General features: G+C 46.4%; 1 protein-coding gene across 3 annotated transcripts in view; it reads left to right on the top strand.

Annotated features, from left to right (window-relative positions):
- FAM102A (family with sequence similarity 102 member A) overlaps window positions 1-18,637 on the top strand; it is a 35,597-nt gene that overhangs the window by 11,630 nt on the left and 5,330 nt on the right. For 2 of the 3 annotated variants that reach the window (XM_042879013.1, XM_042879014.1), the window contains exons 3-11: window positions 8,247-8,367; window positions 8,681-8,710; window positions 11,720-11,836; window positions 12,318-12,364; window positions 15,346-15,500; window positions 16,605-16,712; window positions 16,961-17,150; window positions 17,325-17,446; window positions 17,932-18,001. In XM_042879013.1, coding sequence (XP_042734947.1) covers window positions 8,247-8,367; window positions 8,681-8,710; window positions 11,720-11,836; window positions 12,318-12,364; window positions 15,346-15,500; window positions 16,605-16,712; window positions 16,961-17,150; window positions 17,325-17,446; window positions 17,932-18,001 — 960 coding nt within the window. The remainder of the gene's footprint in view (window positions 1-8,246; window positions 8,368-8,680; window positions 8,711-11,719; window positions 11,837-12,317; window positions 12,365-15,345; window positions 15,501-16,604; window positions 16,713-16,960; window positions 17,151-17,324; window positions 17,447-17,931; window positions 18,002-18,637) is intronic. The other variant, XM_042879015.1, reaches the window with a different exon arrangement.

Raw genomic sequence — 18,637 nt, 5'->3', positions numbered from 1 at the left:
CTATAAAGACTTCCCTATTACAACTATGTTGGCAAACACTCTTGGTTGAAAGGTGCTGATATTAGCCAAAAATGTCACTTCACTATTCTGGCTTTGTTATGTGCTACAAATCTGCCTTGGAGGCAAAGAGATTCATCTCAGTACATGTCACTGCATCAGGAACTTTGTTCCTAGTCTTGTGTTCATTCTGTTCAGTATCCTCATTTTCCACACTTACTGCCCCAGCAGAGTCCTGAAATATTGGGTTGAGCCATGTCTTGATTTTTCATCTTAGTGTGCTTATGAGTTTTTTGCTGTTCTTTTGAAAGGTAGCTTTTTTCCTTAAAAGAGCATCATGTTTGCAAGTGGAGCATGAAGTTGTAGCCATCTCTTGTACCGTGCGCAGTAAAGGCACTTTCAGTTTTCCTTGCTGAGTTTTATGTTGCTGTCTGTCTTTGCTGGGAGTTTAAATTTAGGCAGCAAAAGGCAAGTCTGGAATGTCTCAGAATGACAGCTAACACTTAGGGGATGGAGAAAGTTTATAAATATATCAGCAGTAGATAATCAGTGAATCTTCATTTCGTATCTACAGTCTGCCACAAGCAAAAAGACTTTCCAAGCCGCAGTGTTACTGAAACTCTCTCTGAGATGGGGTGAATTAATCGACCTTTGCTTTATAAGCATCTGTACAGAATGGATCCAGGGTTTTCTCTGAAGCTTTGGTTCCTTTATCTGTCAGAACTGCAAGGGAAATTACAGTTGTAATTTGTCCAAAGGGCAAATGGGTGCTGGGAGGGTTGGGAGGCTTTCTTTTTTCTTCTGATCTTCGTTTGGTGTTCTTACTGCATGGTGCACTTAGTGATCCTGAGCCCGCTCCCTCGGTGCCAACGTCCCCCCAGTGCCATGGAGCTTCCAGCTTGGGTTGCTCAGCCCCTGTAGCCCTCTGACTTGGCTGGGATCGCAGGTGGGAGCTCAGAAGCAGTTCTCAGCTGGGCTGTTCCCTTCTCACTTCACACAGAGCGCGCTGCAGTTGTGCAGCGGCTTTAGTTGGGAAAACTCAGATCTGAAAGATGTTTTAGCCCAGAGTCAGGCAGAGTCTTCAGAGCGTGCTGGATGTGAGCTGCAAAGCAGCCCAGACTGCTGCAGCACTGAGCGGTGGGGGCTCATCACAGAGCTGTCAGTGAGTGTCACAGCTCGTGGCTGAGCTGGGCAGGCCAAGGGAAACCGGCATCGCTGACCCGTTCTGGCTTTTTCTGCCATTGAAATACTTGTGAATTTGCCTGCAAGAAGAAAGCGTGGCAGTTTGGCACATGATGCTTCCTTGGCTGATCCAGCTCCAATGCAGCCTGTCAGAACAATAGAAGTAGGAGTTGGGGTGGTGACTCAGTGCATGATCAGAGCTCAAAAAAAGCAAAAGCATCTTTTGGTGTTCGATACACACATTATTACAGACTCGTATTTCAGTAACTGAGTCATCCATCCAGTTATTCCTTTCTTTACACTTAACTTGGTCCTTTGCTTGTGATGTGTTTGCTCCTGGCACGCACCTCTGGCCTCTGCCCAGAGAGAACTTGTGCTGTGGAGATGTGGCAAGAAGTCCTCGGATGTCCTGCTCCGGGTTGGTCTGTCAGCAGCACAGTCTGCAACAGAAGAGATGTGTTGCATGATATTTACCGTTACAGGCCCTTCTCGTCCTTGCTTTCCTGATGTCCAGCTTCTCTGCTTCAAGATGACAAAATATACAAAGACCTCAAAGCAGACTGGCTGTGCTGTGCGTGTGTCCGTCCTTTGCTGCTCTGTAGCTGAGCCTGTTAGAATATTTCTTCTTACCTTCTCCATGCTCCACCCTTACTTGCCCTTCCAAAAGTCATCAGACTTGTTCTATAGCTTAAGTCTTACAGGTTCATTGTCCTGTGATTTTCTTCTCATTTGGCACAATTTTTATTTTGTTATGCAACTTGTGCAGTTGTGCTATTTTTTCATCACTTCTATTTTTCTACTAGTATCTCTTTTACATCCCCTGTGTTCGGAGGAGAGGTCTGGGTGCATGGAATCTGAGCGTAACTGACTGCCTTCCAAAGAAGCTGTTAACGTACAACCAGGAATGCTGATGCTGGAGGGTTTTCTCCTGTGATTGACTGCTCCCCTGATCTCCAGGAGGTATTCCTGTTCCCTGCCTCACACTGATGGATCTTTATTGAGATTGATCACTGCTTTCGAGGGAGCTGTAATGCAGTTCAGAAGCTGTGTGTCTTCGGAAATGGGCTTCTTCTGGGAATAAGGTTAAAGCCATAAGAAGTCAATCACTTGCCTACTAGATACCAGCTTATTTTTATGGAGAACTTGGCGTCCTGTTATTATTTCACATTAACCTTGTCATGCTTCCCTCCTCAGCTCGGTTTTGCTCTGGCTCTTCCCTTGCCTACCTCTCATGGGTGTGAAGCTGTCCTGCCCTGCAGTGGGGCAGCTGTGGAGTCTCTTGCCTTCATTTCTCAGCTGTGGCTGAAGTCTCTTCCATTAAATGTTTTCTCCTGTACAATCGCTGTTTTTTGTTTTCTCCTGCATTTTTCTCTGGGACATGTGAGTAATTCATTCTAATGGTGTTGGTGCTCAAGTTTGACATTTAGAGAGCACAAATCTCCCCTCTGCTGTAATGAAGGGTTACATCAATCACTGGGACTGTGGGTAGGGTCCTTCCCTACCACAGTGCACTGAAATGTCTTTGCTGGGGATTCAGAAGTTAATTTTACGAGCACTTGGTGGATGTGATGACCTCAGTACTGAACCCTTTTTTGAAACACTTGCAGTGAAACATCCAAATAAGACTTGTTTCCAATGACAAAGACTTGCTTAGTTCTCTTACTAACACGGTCTGCATCATCTCTCTCTGAGCCATTTTTCCATCATAACTGCTAATGTCGACCGTGCAACAAGCACCACTTGTCAGCTGGAGAATACAGGGTTGTTTGCAGCAGGAGGGGCATCCAGCTATTTGGGTTGGCTGTTGTTTTGGTCAGTGATGTAAGCCCAGTCACAACAGAGTCACTTTATTGTTGAGAGCTGCTTGCTGTCCTTTCTGTTCATTTTGGTCAAAAAATCCTGAAATCCCTCCATGTAAATAAATTTCCATAAAGCACTTCTTCCCCTCCAGGTCACACTGTTGGATTTTGTTGTTTTCCGTCTCCAGCTGCTTTGTTGTTGTTTTTACAACCCTGTACGGTGTTCCCCAAGGAATGTGGTCTATCACCAATCCTGCACCAGCTATTCTAACTGGAATCCCTCGCACTCAGCAGACTGCTTTGCTTCCCACCTGCATTTGGCCTGGCAGCAGGTAGAAGGGCAGCAGCCCTTGGTCCTTGTGAATGTGGCAGGTTCCCACACGAGTGCTCAGCGTTCTGTCTGCTAGTCCTGCTGGCTGCTGGTTCTTTCCTTTTCCTTGCAAGGCATCTGGGTGGCAAAGCCTTGGAGATACGGGTTTTTTAATAACATCTGTGCTGCAGTGAAGTGCTCTGTCCTAAGCCTGTTATTTGGGGACATGGCATTTGGATTGTAAGTCTAAGCCAGCTAATGGCTAGATAAAGGCTCACTTCCTATTGCATGCATTTTCACCTACCTTTGTATTGTCTGTGCTCTATGGGCACTGATTAGGCCTTCTGTTTGCAGCAGGACTTGCCATGTTTATAAGATGGTGTAAATGCTGGTGTGCAGGGAGTGCAGCGCTGTGAATGCTGGTACAGAAGGGGTTTGTCAGGTGTTTGTGCTAGGCCATACAGAAGGTGTCTCTTTCCTTACAGCTTTGCACTAGATGACCTGGTTAAAATAGAAACTGTCTTCTCCAGAGTGTAACACAGGACTGTTCCAGGCTTTCTGAGCTAAGGGGCTGTCAGCAATCCTGCTCTAATTCTTCCTTCAAAAGTGCTGGGGAATGGATTAGGCAGCCTTAATGATGTGTCCCTGCAGCTGAGAGAGGAGCCAAGGTCCGCGTGGAAAGAAATGCTGGAGGAGATGTATGGCATCGCCCTTCAGATGCAGTCTGTTGAAAGAAGTTATTTTTTTTACTTTCTTTAGTTACTGTGGGCATGTCTTTGTGCCCACGCTGCCCTCTTCCCCAGGAGACCCACTGCTGGGCCATCAGAGCCCCTTCAGAATTTTCAATCGGCTGCCCTTTAAAGGAGTCTAAGCTGAGGCTTGGTGGCCTCTTCATGATGGCACTGTCTTTCTGTGCCTTATCAGATGGAGATGTGAGATCAGTGATGCTACGCTGCTGTAGGAGGTGGTGAACCAGCTGGGGGAGCAGAGCACTGTCTGCTGGGAGCAGGGCAGGGGATTTGTTCTGCCTGAGGGATCTGATGCAGGACTGGGGGTGTGTGGGTGGGCAGCAGCAAGAGAGCTTGCCCTAGCCTTTGTGCAAATGAGGAGGAGGGGAGCTGAATAAGAAGCTCTTTGTGTATGCTTATCTATGTGCTGTCTCGTTTAGCTTGAGGTTTTCCCACATCTGCTCCCATGTACGAAACATCAAACTGACACGCATTGCTCTACTGAAATGTTTGGTGTTTCAAAAGCTATTTTGTGTTGTCTTTGCCTTCCCAGTAAGCCTGTAGCCCTTCCGTAGCGTTTTGTACTTCTGGCTGTCTTACATACAACTACTGCTGTAAAGTAAGGGTGATACATCTGCATTTCTAAACAGTTCAGCAAGGCAAAATTAATTCCTCAGGCTGTGTTTGAGACGCTGTACCCAGCTGGGCACAGCTCTGCTTCGAGGCTGTAAATAGAAGTTCTAATTCCTGTTGTGGTGTCTGGTGGGGCAGGACTCATGTTAGTCTGAAGTAGCATGGCTCTCATACGTGGCCTTTTCTAGGAGCACTGCCTTGTGTGCTTGTTGGAGCTGACTCGCAGTTAGCGCTGTGGCTTTCTGCAGCAGCGCTGCTCTCTCTGCGGCACTGAAATCACAGTTGGTAAACATCTCGTCCATAAAATCTGTTCCTAGCGCTTTCTTCCGCCTGTCTCAGAGCTGCAGTGAGGCTGTGTGAGATCTGGGCCCCAAGAGGCGTTGTGGCTTTCACCAAGCACTGTTAGTTCTACACTGGGATGTAACAGTAGGCAGTGCAGTGGGTTACAGCTGTGCATCACTGCCTTGAGTTCGGCTCAGATGTGCTGTGGTAGAACATCCTTGGTCTGCACCTTGCCTGGTAAGGGCTGTCCCACTGCTTGGCACCGGGCTGACGTGGGCCAGGAGCCCAAATACTCCACAGCATTGCCTTTGGGACACTGCTCGTCCCAAAAGCTGCTGTAGGCTCATGTTGGTTTGTTCTCTGCTGGTATATTTAGGTCTGGGAGAGTAATTATATAGCTTTGAATAAGCCTTGAGGTAGAAGAGGGCGAAGCTGAGCCTGGAGGGGATGTGGCCTCATGAGGGCTTTGCTGTAAAATAGGACAGTTTTTGTTGGTTGTTTTTTTTTATTATTTAAATAAAACTGCAGAAGTCCTGCTGAATTGACACCTAGTACCCAGCATTGGTTTGGTCTATTTCTGATGCTTCAAATACAGAGCAAAATTTTAAATTGAGCCCTTTTGGTTTTCAGCTGTTAGTTTCAGGGTTTGCTTTTAGGTGCTGTGTGATTATGCTGGAAGGAAACACCTCTGTGGGTGCTTTGGGCGTTGTTTTGATTTCTGTCTGACGGATGCTAATTGTATATCAGAGAATATTCTGAAGCTAAATGCTTCTCATCTGAGTCCACTTTCGTCCTATTTCAGCGCTCCCTAATTACCATCCTCACGATAACTTGATGGGAGGTGGCTAGGCAGAGCCCACCGCTTCACTACACGCTGTCTTTTGGAAATGTGGAACTAATTTCTTACAGTGTGACTCGAAACAATGCTGCTCCCTTGTCTGATCGTACAACCCCAGCCCCCACCCAGAAAAGCCACTCTTGAAAGAAAAAATGTTGGAAGTCGTTGCTGAGCGTTTGCAGGCTGGGGGCTGTCTGCATGCTGCGTGCCTCAGCCCGTGCTGCCAATGGCTTGAGCTGAGTGCTATCTACAGCAAGTTTGGGAGGCCAGCAGATCTCCTTCACAGCAAATCTCCTTCACAAGCAACAAAGTGTTTCTTATGCTAACAGCAAGTTAGTTATGAAGGAGCTCTTTTATCAGTAATCAGTACTTTTTGCCACATTTGGAAATAACTAGCGTCAGTTGGATTTAGCAGCATCCAGCAGACGCTTCATCATCGCTGCGCTGTGATACAGGAGGGGATCACAAGTAAGACTTGTGCACGCAGCCAAAGCTCCAGCCCGTGCTGGCGAGTGGGGCCTGCAGCAGCACTGCTGAACCCATCGGGTGCGAAGCTGCCTTCTGAGCTTTGGTTTGAAGCTCTGGTGTCGTTAGCAAAGAGAGCACTGGCCTTGCTGTCAAGGAACCAGTGGCTCCTTTGCAAAGGACAGGAGAGCGGTGCTGCTGGAATGATTAGTGTCTCTTGCATCCTGTGCACATCCCTCGCGTTTCTGAGGCACCTGTGTTTACAAGCATTTTTCTGTTCAGTTGAATTCTTTTTTCTTTTTGTCCGTACCTGAATTTTCCTTCCTTTAGATCATTTGATATATCTCCTGTGTCAGTTTCAAGGCACCTCAGTTATGAAATTTAACTCAACTAATATGGCTGGCTAAATGAATAGGCAAAGCCATTTTTATCCCTCTGGGAATCTATCTTCTCCTGCCTGGAGGAGCTGGAATGACTTGAGTGGAGCATTGAGAACCAGATCTCATCTTCAATAAATCCCAAATCCGAAGGTATTTTCAGCACTTCGATGTCTAACATTTCAATGGCTTCCATTTCCAGATGGCAGTTTTAAGTTTGCTGCCTTGAAGGAGCTGCTGTCTTCTGTTTTCCCACCTTTTAATGAAGGATGATCAGCCCTCTGCCTTACGGGGGATTACAGATCTTAGTTTATCACCTACCCCTTCTCTGGGCTCTGCTCTTGGCTCCAGCCAGCACGTTGAAGTCTATCAAGATAGCTGGGGACTGGGGAGGCCCGCAAGTTCAGGCCCCAGCCCATGGCTTTGTGCCAGGGTTGTGCAAGGGTTCTGTTGGGCTGACTTCTGCTCCTTCCTTCTCAGGAGGAATCGAGTCAATATCAGGATTGATTTCTTCCCTTTTCCCCCAATATCTCGAGCCTACACTGTGCCTGGGTCAGACCGCAGGAAGCTTTTCTCTCCCTGCCAAAGCAAACAGTTTATCTTGTGCCCTTGCCCCTTTTGTCCTGTGCTGAGAGAAGAGATAAGAGTTCTATGCAGACTTGCTAACTCACTGCGTTCAGCAGTGCCTGCCTCCCCTTAATTGGCTCAAGACCAGGGCCTGAGCTGTAAGGAGATCACTTGGTGCTGAGGATCACTCGCTGCCCAGGGCCTTGCAGAAGGCTCCCCGCACCTCCTTTTGTGCTCCTTGGAACCCACATTCTTTAGGAGGTGAATTTCAGCCTTCTTTGAGAGCTTTGCAGAAATCCAGTCTGTACCTGAAGCATTTCATGTGCTCAGAGAGCCTCTTCTTCCTCCTCATATTCCTCTCGTGGCTCTGGTGCATGCCTGAGTCACAGCCTCCCAACTCACCCAGTGTCTGGGGCAGGATGGGGAGAGCTGGGTGAGGAGGGTTGCTCTGTCTGCTGGGACTGTTCTTGTTGCAGTGACATCCACAACCTTTGTGTGAAGCATACTGCATGTGCTTGGCACGGTCCTGTCTGCATGCACCTGAGAGTGTTTCCACCTGTGTTTTTTTCCTCCATCAGGCCAGCTGTTCTCATGGACTTAGTCCTGGCTTATGAGGCAAGATGGGAGGGAAAAGCTGTGCAGGAAAGAGTGCAATTTTACTGCACAGAAAGCTGTTCAAAGGTGTTGTATAGGAAGACAAGCTTACAGACCTTCAGCCCAGTTCAGTTATAAAGGTTGGGTCTGTCTGGGTTGGATAGTGAATGAACTAAACCAGCAAAGCAGGAAACAGAGAAGAGCTTGGGAGAGAGCTTAAGGCAAATGTTGGTGAGATATGATTAGTCTGCCCTGTAACCTAGATGGATTTGATCTGCATTGGCTGGTGCAATTGGTTGGTGCTAAGGTTACACTCTTTGTTGCAGTTTCAGGTGGCATGGATTGAGTTACCTGGTAGAAGACCTTTGCAGACAATGTTGCCAGTCAATAGCAAAGATTCTTAATAAGTGGGATTGATTTGGCTCTGTACTTTCATTTGAAAACTGTGTTTTATTTTTCTTTGTATTCTCACAGAGAAGAAGTCCAGGAAAATTGTGTCCGCTGGAAAAAGAAATTTACCTTTGTGTGTAAAATGAGTGCCAACCCAGCCACAGGGCTCCTGGACCCCTGCATCTGCCGAGTATCCGTCCGTAAGGTAGGCACCAGCTTCTGCTTCCAGCAGGTAACACCTCTATTTTGGTGTTGCTTCCCAGCTGCTTTTTTTTGGCAGCAAGGTGGATGGTGATGGTTTACTGTGGTGGGAGGAAGGATTGTTTGGGTTAGGACAAACTGCATGGAGCCTCTTTCCCAGCCAGGGTACTTAACAGAGAGCAGGGTGTTGGTACCCTTGAGAGAGAGAAGTTTGTGAAATCCTTACAGCAAATTCCAGGGTTGAGTAATGACTTTCCCCCTGTTTCCCCAGCACATGTAATAGCTGCTTTTCCTGTTTGTTTTGTCTCCCATTATAGGAGCTGAAGGGCGGAAAAACCTACTCCAAGGTAAGAGCAAAGAAAGGGCAAATGTGACAGAGTGGTGACTGCGTTGTGTGCTCCTAGTGCTGTACAGCCAGTGTAAACCCGTGGCTGAACAGTCAGAAAGCAGCGTGGATGCTGCATGATGCAGTCTGGAGAAACAGTCATTGGTTCTTAGTTTAGGCATGAGTTAAGTGATTTTCCAAAAAAACTTACTGGCGGGGACAGGATCCAGATTGTACTGGATGTGGATTTGGGAGGGGGGTTGGGAAGATGTTGTGCGTGTCCTCAAACTTTGGGGAAGTTCTGAGTCAGATGTGAACTCTTTGGCTTCTGGCAGTGTCTTGCTAATGAAGAAATACAGACTAAGTTCTGTTCTCCCAAGCGCAGTAACCAGTTATGGCTGGGGTGGGCACTTCATTGCATTGTGAGCACAGGCAAAAACCTACAGCAGAAATCACTTCCTTCCCAGGGTGCAGGAGACACTGGGGCAAGAAGTGAACATTACTTTAATGTTCTGTTCCACCCCTACCCTCCTCATTTTCTTGCTCAGGCTGTAGGAGAGACAATGGGCTGGATGCCACCCGCTTCTCTTTGTGCTGGAACAAGAGACAATGTTGGCTTAAAAGCAGAGCTCACACAGAGCCCGAATCCATGTTTGAGAATGAGTCACTGGTGCTAGTTTCTAATAAACAGATGTTTGGGTCGCACACAGCTGTGTAAGAATTTGTTCTAATCCTTCCTGGGGCCATGGATGTACCAGGCATTGAAGGCTGCACTCACACCTTAACACTGCAGTGTCACAGAGGATAATGTCGCTATCCGTGCTGTTCCTTTTTTGTGGCTAATGAAGACAGTGACTCTGGGGCATCGGTTTCTCTTCCACTACGTTCACATTGAGGGGGCAGTTATTCCTCTGTTCTGAGGAACTGCCTGTCCAGGGGGTGCAGATGAGTTGGAGAGAAGTGCCCACGTTTACCTGCTCCCACTTCAGCAGGGCTAATGGCACTGAAGCTGTGCTCAAGACAGAGTTTCCATAGCCTGGTGCACCTTTTGGTTTGACGTTGTTGTCACTTCAGTGTCAGGGGTTATAGAGTGGAAACTAACAGGAAGGACTGATAAAGCGGAAACTCCTTCCCAAGCTGGAAGAAACACCATCAGCTGGCTGGAAAACTGAGGAAGCTATTAGGAAAGGTTACTTCTGAAAACATCCTCTTGCTAAGGGATCCTTCCTCTATATACTGGGAGTCTGCTTCCTGAGGAGAGCGTCTGACCTCGGCGCACACTGTGGGTCTCCCACACTGCTCTGATGTTGGTCTCTGAGAGGCTCCTGGCACTCTGTTAATGCCTTTCGGTGGAGGAATGGGGATCATGGCCACTCCTGTGCCATGTTGTACAATGCAGCCACACCAGAAGAACCTCTTCTGTCCTCTAATTGTGATGCGCTGCAGCTCAGTGTGTGGCTTTCTCCTCACCAGTTCATCTCTGAAAGATTAGAAAGTCACTGGTTTGGGGTTTTTTTTTAATTGCTGAATATTCAGCAAGAAACATAGCCCTTGATAAGAAGATAAGGACAGAAAGATGTACAGCAAGGACTAGAGAAACATTTGAGTTAAGGGAATCCTTGAGAAGGGAATGGAGTTTTTTCTTTTTTTTTCTTTCTTTTGGAGCAGAAAGGTTCCTGTTCTATCCCACCCCCTTTTTTTTTGCTTTGCCATCAGCACTTGTTCCCTTTTCAGAGTGAGGTGAAGGAAGCAAAGCAGGTATCTTAATCTTGTTGCTGTCATCCCTTGAATCATACTTCTTGTGCAGGCATGTTTAGGCTGCAGCTTAAACTTTTGATTTGGAACAATGGGAGCCAGAGGTCACACAGCAGTGGCTGTGGTTTGTGCTGTAACTCCCATCAGCTTCACAGGTGGGATCACCACATTTCTTTAGCGTGGAGTTACAGTTTGAGGCTCACAGTTGAGTTGTATCATCCAGGTTGTCACCACCAGGACAGGAGGAATGCACTTAATGCATAGAATAATAGCTAGATCTGAGCTTCTACTTTTCCACCTTCTCTCCTTGTTCTTGTGGCAGAAGTTCTGTATGCTGAAGTAATGCAGACTGTCTGTGCTGAGACTGTTTGGCCAAATGTGGGTTACAACATCACTTCTGGTTAGATTAGATGAGGCATGACTGACTTCTGTTGAGTTTGAAGGAAGCTGTAACTTACTTTTGGGAAAGCACTGTATTCCTACAGTAGGAGTTAGAGCAGATAAGCGAAGCTATTCTTCTTCCTTGTGTTTGTACTCTAGAGACATCAAATGCCCTCTTTGAATTTACCTGTAATCTTTAACTTCCTGTCACCTTTCGTGTTTGTTTTCTGCTTTCTATAGAATGTTTACAGAGCTCACAGCTAACTCTCTCTTCTCTTCTTACTGTCAAGTGTGCTACTTGCTAGTTAAATCGTAGAGATGTTGAGGAAGCTGTGGTGCAGGAGTTTCCCAGCCACATCTGTAGCAATGAAGCTCATGTATCACTGCGTGGCTTTTGACTTCCAGCTTGCTGTGCTGCAAGGCTCTGTTTTGTATTTCAGGACAGCGTCAACTTTCCTCTGTAACAATATCCTTTCATCTCCTGGTCCACATGCTCCGCTGCATTCTGGCATGGCCCAATACAAAGAGTACCTTATTATGTTTGCGTATGTGTGATTCTGTTTTTTCCACATCGTTGACCTAGTGCCATCCACGTCCTTGGTTATGCAATGGCTACAGGCTGATTAACACTGTCCTGGCCAGCATCACTGCTCTGTTTCCTTCCTTGCACAGAGCTGATGTCCCTCTGAGTCACCCAGCTGGGGATGGGGAATGTGTCCCTTCCTGTTCTCAGGTGTAAATGCTCTCTACAACCACATCTCTGTGTGCACTGGCTTGTGTTTCTGCCCTGACTCCTGGAAGTGCTATCTTCCTTTAGTCTGTGCATCTCCTCTATTGAGTGATTTGATTTTCTCACTTTTTTTGTTCTCTCCTCTTTCCCTTTTCTTGATGGCAGCTGGGCTTTGCTGATCTAAATCTGGCAGAATTTGCAGGCTCTGGATCCACTGTTCGTTGCTGCTTGCTGGAAGGATACGATACTAAGAACACACGACAGGACAACTCCATCCTAAAGGTACAGCAGCTGGCATTGCCACAGTGGAAATCTTACTGTTGAATTCCAAAAGATCACAACTAGAGCGTATTGCTGGGCCTGAAAGAAGGTCCTGCTATGTGTGAAGATGTTTTGCTTTTATGCTGCTAGTCCGATTCAGAAAGCTTGTCACTATCAGAGTCACCCTTTGATACACTGGCATCCATTTGGACAAGTGATGAGCCTCAATAGCATTCTGTGTCATCAAAGAAAGCATAAACAGGGAAAAAGATAAAGTGCATGGTCAGGGTTGCCAACCTGCCTCCTGCTGAGCCACTGCAACCTGCAGATATTGATGCCAGCCCTTTGGGGAGGGAGGGAGTACCTTGCTAAATTCCTGAAGCTGATCTCCTTTTGAGAGGAGGTAGGTCTCAGTAAGCTTTACTCCTGGCCCTTGGCCTCCTCCTGAAGCAAGGAGCTCTGGGCAGTATGGCTGATGATGTGCTTTGTTCCCTCTCTCCAGGTCACGATCGGGATGTCCCTGCTCTCAGGGGACCCCTGCTTCAAAACGTGAGTTTCTGAGTACTTACCTTGTTTTGGGAGACCAGAACACCATGTGCTTTTCCTGTTTTCTGCTGGAAACTAAAATTGCTGGGGAGAGGAAAAAGGTGTCCTTGAGATTAGAAAATACAAGGGAGAGCTTGAAACTGGTGGTCTAGACTGTTGAATCAGCTAGAATAGCACAACCGAGCTGTATTCTTGATTCATTTGTTCTCTGCTCTGCCTTCCAAGCTATAAAAAGGAAGAATGTAGTATAGGGTAGGGGAATCCTGGATTTCAAAGCCAGTGGTAACATCTGTGAGTGTTGGGAGATGCGAGGGGTGACTGCAAAAGCTTTGTGTTTGTGTGTGTGTTTGTGTGTGTGTGTGTTTGTGTGTTTGTGTGTGTGTGTGTGTTTGTCAGTCAGTTTTCCCTGCTGCTCTGTGAGATGACATGAGGGTGAAGTGTTTTTTCAAATTTTCCTTTTAAACTCAAACTGAATTTCTGGATCCCTTGCACTGGGGATTGCCTTGGTTAGGGCTTTTTTTCTCCTTTTTTCCCTGGGAAAGAAATGGGTTTGTTTGCATATAGCATTTTCAGTTTCTTAATGTTGGTTAAGTGGTGTTGTGCATGAAAGATGGAGTTTCTCACAGCTCTGGGGATGGTTTTGGTGACCTCTGAGAAAGGAAAGGTCAGTGAAGAAAACAATCTTGGGAACAAGCATATTTTAGTGCATACCATGCAAGATAAAGATGTTGAGTTGAAACAGCAACAAAAATACTGCAAAGCTGAAACGTCTCAGTTTCTCTGCTCTTCCACAGGGACCTACGTTCATAATTTGTACTGATTAGGAGAGAAACTGTCACCGTGCTTTTTTAAGTCCATTGTGATAAGAAAGAAGCAATACAATGAAGCTGTGATGCAGTTGTTTGCTCAACAATTGTTGGAGCACCAGTTAGCAGATGCAGCAGTACCATGTGCCTTTATACTGCAGTATAAGGTTGCAAGGCTCTGCAATCTGGGCCAACCTGCAGCATTGTGCTGTAAGGCATGTGGCTGTACACAGGACTGCTGTATGTTTGGTTGTTTTGTGTTGACTCCACAGTGTGAGAGAAGGCTTTTCCTTAAGGTCATCTCTTGTAGCAGTAACATTCTAGGCTATAGGTCTGATTTGAGGAGCTAGCTTGAAGTGCATAAATTAGCCTGCATGGTTGTAAAGTGCCACGTACCTCTTGATGTAGTTTTTATTTTGTTAACACCTTTCCACGGTGCAGCAGAGACACTTTCAACCCATAAATGCAGTACCATCTGATTCTGGGGGGAAAAAAAAGCTTCTGGAGGAAAATTTGAGTATGTTAACCCACTTTTAACAGTGACAGATGTTTTAAGTCCAGGTTACCAGGATTAGTTTCAATGATAAATTGAAATAATGTCTGACAATAATGTTTGACAAAAATACCTGCTGCTTTTGTGGAAGCAAGCCCCCACTGCTTTGCCTGAAAATTCTGCAGAATGGAATATAAATCTCAATTTAATAGAAGTAGGGTCAGTCCGAAGGTCAAACCTCCTTACTTTCTTAAAGGATTTTTGCAGTCATCCTATTTCTTTATATGGTGATGATGTGCAAATGTCTAAAAATGGAAGCTTTGCATGTAGAATAGTCCTTGATGGGGAGAGCTTTTGAGAAATGACACTCATTAGAGGATTAGGCAAGAATTAAACTGTGCTGGGAAATCACTCCTGAATGTGCTCACTGAGCACTTGCTTTCTGCAGCAGAGCAGAGCTTCTCCTGGGTGTCCTACAGAGGGGAGCACGGGGCTGCTTGCCTGACCTGCTGCAGGAACAGCTTGCTTGATGAAGGCAGTAAGGGCTTTGTTAACCTGTGAAACAGAGTCCCTGAAGTACCTGGCTGCATGTAAATCACTGATAATGCAATTAGGAAGGAGGCTTTGTGGTGGTTATTGTTTGTTTTCTGTTTGTCTGTTATTTTTTTGTTAGTTTGCTTTCCCCTGGGGATGGCATGCTGTGGGTTTCCTGGAACCTTTACAGCTCTCTGGCTGCCATAAGAAATGTCTTCAGTATTTTCTCCCAAAACACTGGAAGGATCCTCTCATGTAGCACTTACCCTCATTGGCCTCAGAGTTCCAAGCGAGACAAATAGAAGTTTTTCTTTCTCACTTCTTGCTTAAAAAGCGTGCTGTAATCCATTGGTTGCAGTTCAGACTTCAGGCTGTAAGGAAGTTAGGGCTCCAACAGGAATATTAACCTTGCCATGCTGCACATGCCATGGCTTCTACTCAAAAACACTTCTGGAGGAAGGGAGGGGGCTCCAGGCACTTGCAGTTCTATCCTGGAGCCAGCATTTACAAAGGGATGTTGGGAGCACACAAAATAACCAGAAAAATAATTTTGACAGCTGTAAAAATACTTTAGTCTCACTGAAAATCATCAGATTAAAAAATGGAAAGGTTATTTAAACACTGTAAAAGTGCTCTCATAGGGGATGGGGGATAAAAGGCTTCTCTCTGACCTGAGCCAGAAAGATGTAACAGAAGGGTGCTGGAATTTAGAGCTGGACAAAAGCAAACTGGTTCCTGTTTGTGAAGCTGACTGGCTGCTGGAACATGTGCTGGGGGAAAAGGGCAGCTCTGGATAGTTTCCTGGAGGACAGTGAGGTTGTCCTGCATAAATGATGGAGTGCTCCGTTTTTGCCTTAATTTACATCAAAAACTTGCTTTTCCTTGTAATTAGCAGTTTGTAAAATGCTGCATCTGCAGTCCAGGTGCATTATGAGATGGGGAAGACCTAAATATTGCATATAGCAAGGGAGTGGGGGAGAAGGGAGGAAGCAGCAAATGTTATACTGGTCAGAGAGGCTGCCAGCTTCCCTCCTTCCTTGTGAGGATGGGGGCAGGCTGAGGGGATCCTCTTGGCTCAGTGAGTCTGCCCAGTGATGGGATGATCCCCAGGCCCTGCCTCACAGCTTGTAACACTTCTCTTCTGATTACAGGCCGCCTTCCACTGCCAAATCCATCACCATACCAGGGCAGGACTCTACCCTGCAGCTTACCTGCAAGGGTGAGGGAACCACAAGCAGCAACAGCAGTTCAGCCACAATTGGTTCTCTGCGTCAGACCAAGCCAAGAGCAACCATTCTCAGCTCAGGTAGGAATGCCCATCCTGGAGCCATGCAGTGTTTAGTTGTACTTGGATGCTTGCTCTTCTTTTTCCCAGCAATTGCAAGCGGGGAAATTCTTTAATATTTCATGACTTTTCAAACCCATTTTCATTGCTCTCAACTCATTTAAGAAATTCAGGGAAAACAAAACTCTTAGTAAGTGGGTCTGAGGAGAAGCAGCATGAATCTTTGCCACATCCATACCTCAGTCAGTGGAGATAAAGCAATCTGTTCTTTTTCCTGAGGAATTAATAATTAATGTATCGCGTTCATCTCTGCCTTCCATTGTGTTCAATGACACTTATCATTGTTCTCCACTCAGCTACTCTTCTAGAAAAGCTTTGAAGGTTTTAGAGGTTGGTTTGAGATCTAATGGCCTTGATCCAGCTGCTGATGCAGAGTTCTTTGGCTTCTGTATGAGCCCATTTTCAAGGACACTGCGTTTTCCTGTTGCTTTTTTTCTTCCCAGTGCACTCTAAACGTGCAGGCAGATGCTGCACAGAAGTAGAGCTCTGGTCACATCACCTCAGTGACAGCACAGCAAGCAGGTGCTGTTCTTAAAAGGCTTGCCAGCATGTTACACTTGCACACTTTCAGATAAACTTGTTGCAAGAGAGCCAAGCTGGGGCAAGGGCGAAGAAATAGAGGTTATCCTGAAGGTTCTGTACCGAGCTCAGACATGATTTAAATGGTGTGGGCTCACCAATAATAGCAGAACAAAAGCCATAACAGGAGAAGCACCCAAACAGAAATTGTAATACTTTACTGATGGTGGCCATTTGATACTTTCATGCTGTTAGCTATCTGTAGTTAAAATCATTAACCTCTGGACACTGTCCTTCTAGGTCCTTCAAGGCCCAGGTTAATTCAGGCACTGGGTACTAGAATTAATGATGAACTTAACAGGGGAAGCTATTGTTGTCATCCCTAGTTCCAAAGTGCGTGTAAGCTCTTTGCTAGCCTGTACAACAAGCTTCTACCAACAGACTTTCACTTCCCTTAATCTAGTGGCCCAGGATCAGCATCTAGTCTAAGGCTGCGGGCAGTGTACCCATGTGGTTGTGGTGTAACTGGAGTGCCTTGTTTCTCAGCAGGTGTCCCTGAAGAACCAGATCAGAATCTGTCCAGCCCAGAGGAAGTCTTCCACTCAGGGCACTCACGGAACTCCAGCTATGCCAGCCAGCAGTCCAAGATCTCTGGTAACTACTGATCCACATGGCTGTGCCATCACCGGCCCTGTCCTTTTCTTTGCTGCAGCAAGCTCTTGTGAGAGTGACTTGCAGCCTTATCTCTTACCCAGCTCTGTAATATCAGAGCTTCAGTCTCTGCGAATAAGTTCATAGATGTATGTATAAACCTCAGTATACAAGAGCAGAACCTGCGCTGTGTGTTAACTCTGCTTTCGGGAAGGAGGGGAGGTGTGCTTGAAATCCCGCTGTGTTTGCAGGTTACAGCACGGAGCACTCCCGTTCTTCCAGCATGTCTGACTTGACCCATCGCCGGAACACCTCCACCAGCAGCAGTGCGTCTGGGGGGCTGAGTATGACAGTGGAGTGCCCTGAGGGAGAGCGGGAACACAAGCTAGAGAAGCCACCTCGCCCCCCCAGACCGGCTCTTCTGCTGGACAGACCCTCCCGGTAGGTGACTGCGGTGCTAAGCCCCGTCTGTGGGAAGTTGAGATGGAATCTGCTCTCTGGTCTTCAGGCAGCATTAGGTTGGAATTAGCTCCTGGGAGAAGGATTGTTCCTAAAAGGAATGTTTAAGTGTCCACCGTTAAAGACTGATTTTTTCCCTTGATTTTCTTTCCCCAGGAGGAAAAAGGATTCAGTGGAGAGTCACCCAACGCGAGTGGATGACACCAGGATCGATGCAGATGATATAGTGGAGAAGATAATGCAGAGTCAGGACTTCACAGATGTCAGCAATACTGAAGGTGAGAGCATGAATCTCAAGAGGGGAAGTCTTGGCTGTTTCCTTAGCAAAGCTGCCAACCTTGTACACAGCCAGATTTGGTCTGCCACAGACTCTCCCCTTTGACAGAAATTTCTTTCAGTGGTTGCTAGGTGTTTCTATGGTAGTAAACTGTGGATTTGAGAGCTGTGCATCAGTTTGGGAACAGTGCTTGCCACTGTTCTTCTACAGACCACAGCAAAGGTAAAACAGTAACTTAAACATAAGGGTGAGAGGGGGAAAAATTGCTCTTTTTTCTTAGCTTGATTTGTATATGAGGCTCCCTTTTAAAGCAGGAGGAACTCTTAGGGATCCTATTGCTATGGGAACAACATATAGTGTGCATGTGGATTCACAGAAATGCACTTGTTCCTATGCTGAACATTCTGTAATGCAACTGGGAGAGGAGAACCTGGCAACCATCAGTAGTTCTGTACTTTGATGTCCTACTTCCCTTTCTATCTGCAGACAGCAACCTGCGGTTGTTTGTGAGCAGAGATGGAACAACTACACTGAGTGGTATTCAGCTGGGAAACAGGTAGGTTTCCTGAAAGGACTGCAGACAGTCAGACAGAGATTAGTTAGCTCTGGGCACGCAGAAAACTGTCACCTTTGCAACAGAAGAGATTTCTAAACATCATGTGCTACATGGTGGCTTTATTCCCACATTCGTTCCCCTGGGATCTCTCTGGTGACAGTCTACAGCTGCACTGGAGTGTGAATGCAGTTCTCAGTGGAAAACTGGAGAGAGAATTTGATCCTAGTTTTTACATCCAAGAACGGAAATCAGTGAGGAGTGAAAGGACACAGTGGTGAAGGTTGGTTCCTGTTGGGTCTTGCACTCGCAGGCAGTTTTGCCTCCTGCTGGACTGCAGCAGAACTGCAGCTCCCTTTTCCCTACCCCTCCATCCGTGCTGTGGGCTTGTGCTCTCAATACAGACTTCTGGAGAATTAAACTTTGCCTTGGCACAATGGCCCTTACTACAGTGTATTGACTAGCTGTGTTTTTTGGTTTTCTTTTAAGTTTTGTAGCATTTTTTGTAGTACAAAAAACAATAGTGGCAAACACAAAGATGTGTCAAGTTGGTGGCAAAATTGGGAGCAGAGTCAGGAATGCTTGTTCTTTGCACTGTATGCTCCACCCAGGCCCTTTCCTTCTGTCCTCTGAAAGGAT

This window comes from Lagopus leucura, unplaced genomic scaffold (assembly GCF_019238085.1).
Source record: "Lagopus leucura isolate 7727_CA_CO unplaced genomic scaffold, USGS_WTPT01 Super-Scaffold_100022, whole genome shotgun sequence".
Taxonomy (NCBI): Eukaryota; Metazoa; Chordata; class Aves; order Galliformes; family Phasianidae; genus Lagopus; species Lagopus leucura.
The sequence above is the reverse complement of the archived record's forward strand: the minus strand, read 5'-3'. Positions and strand labels throughout refer to the sequence as shown.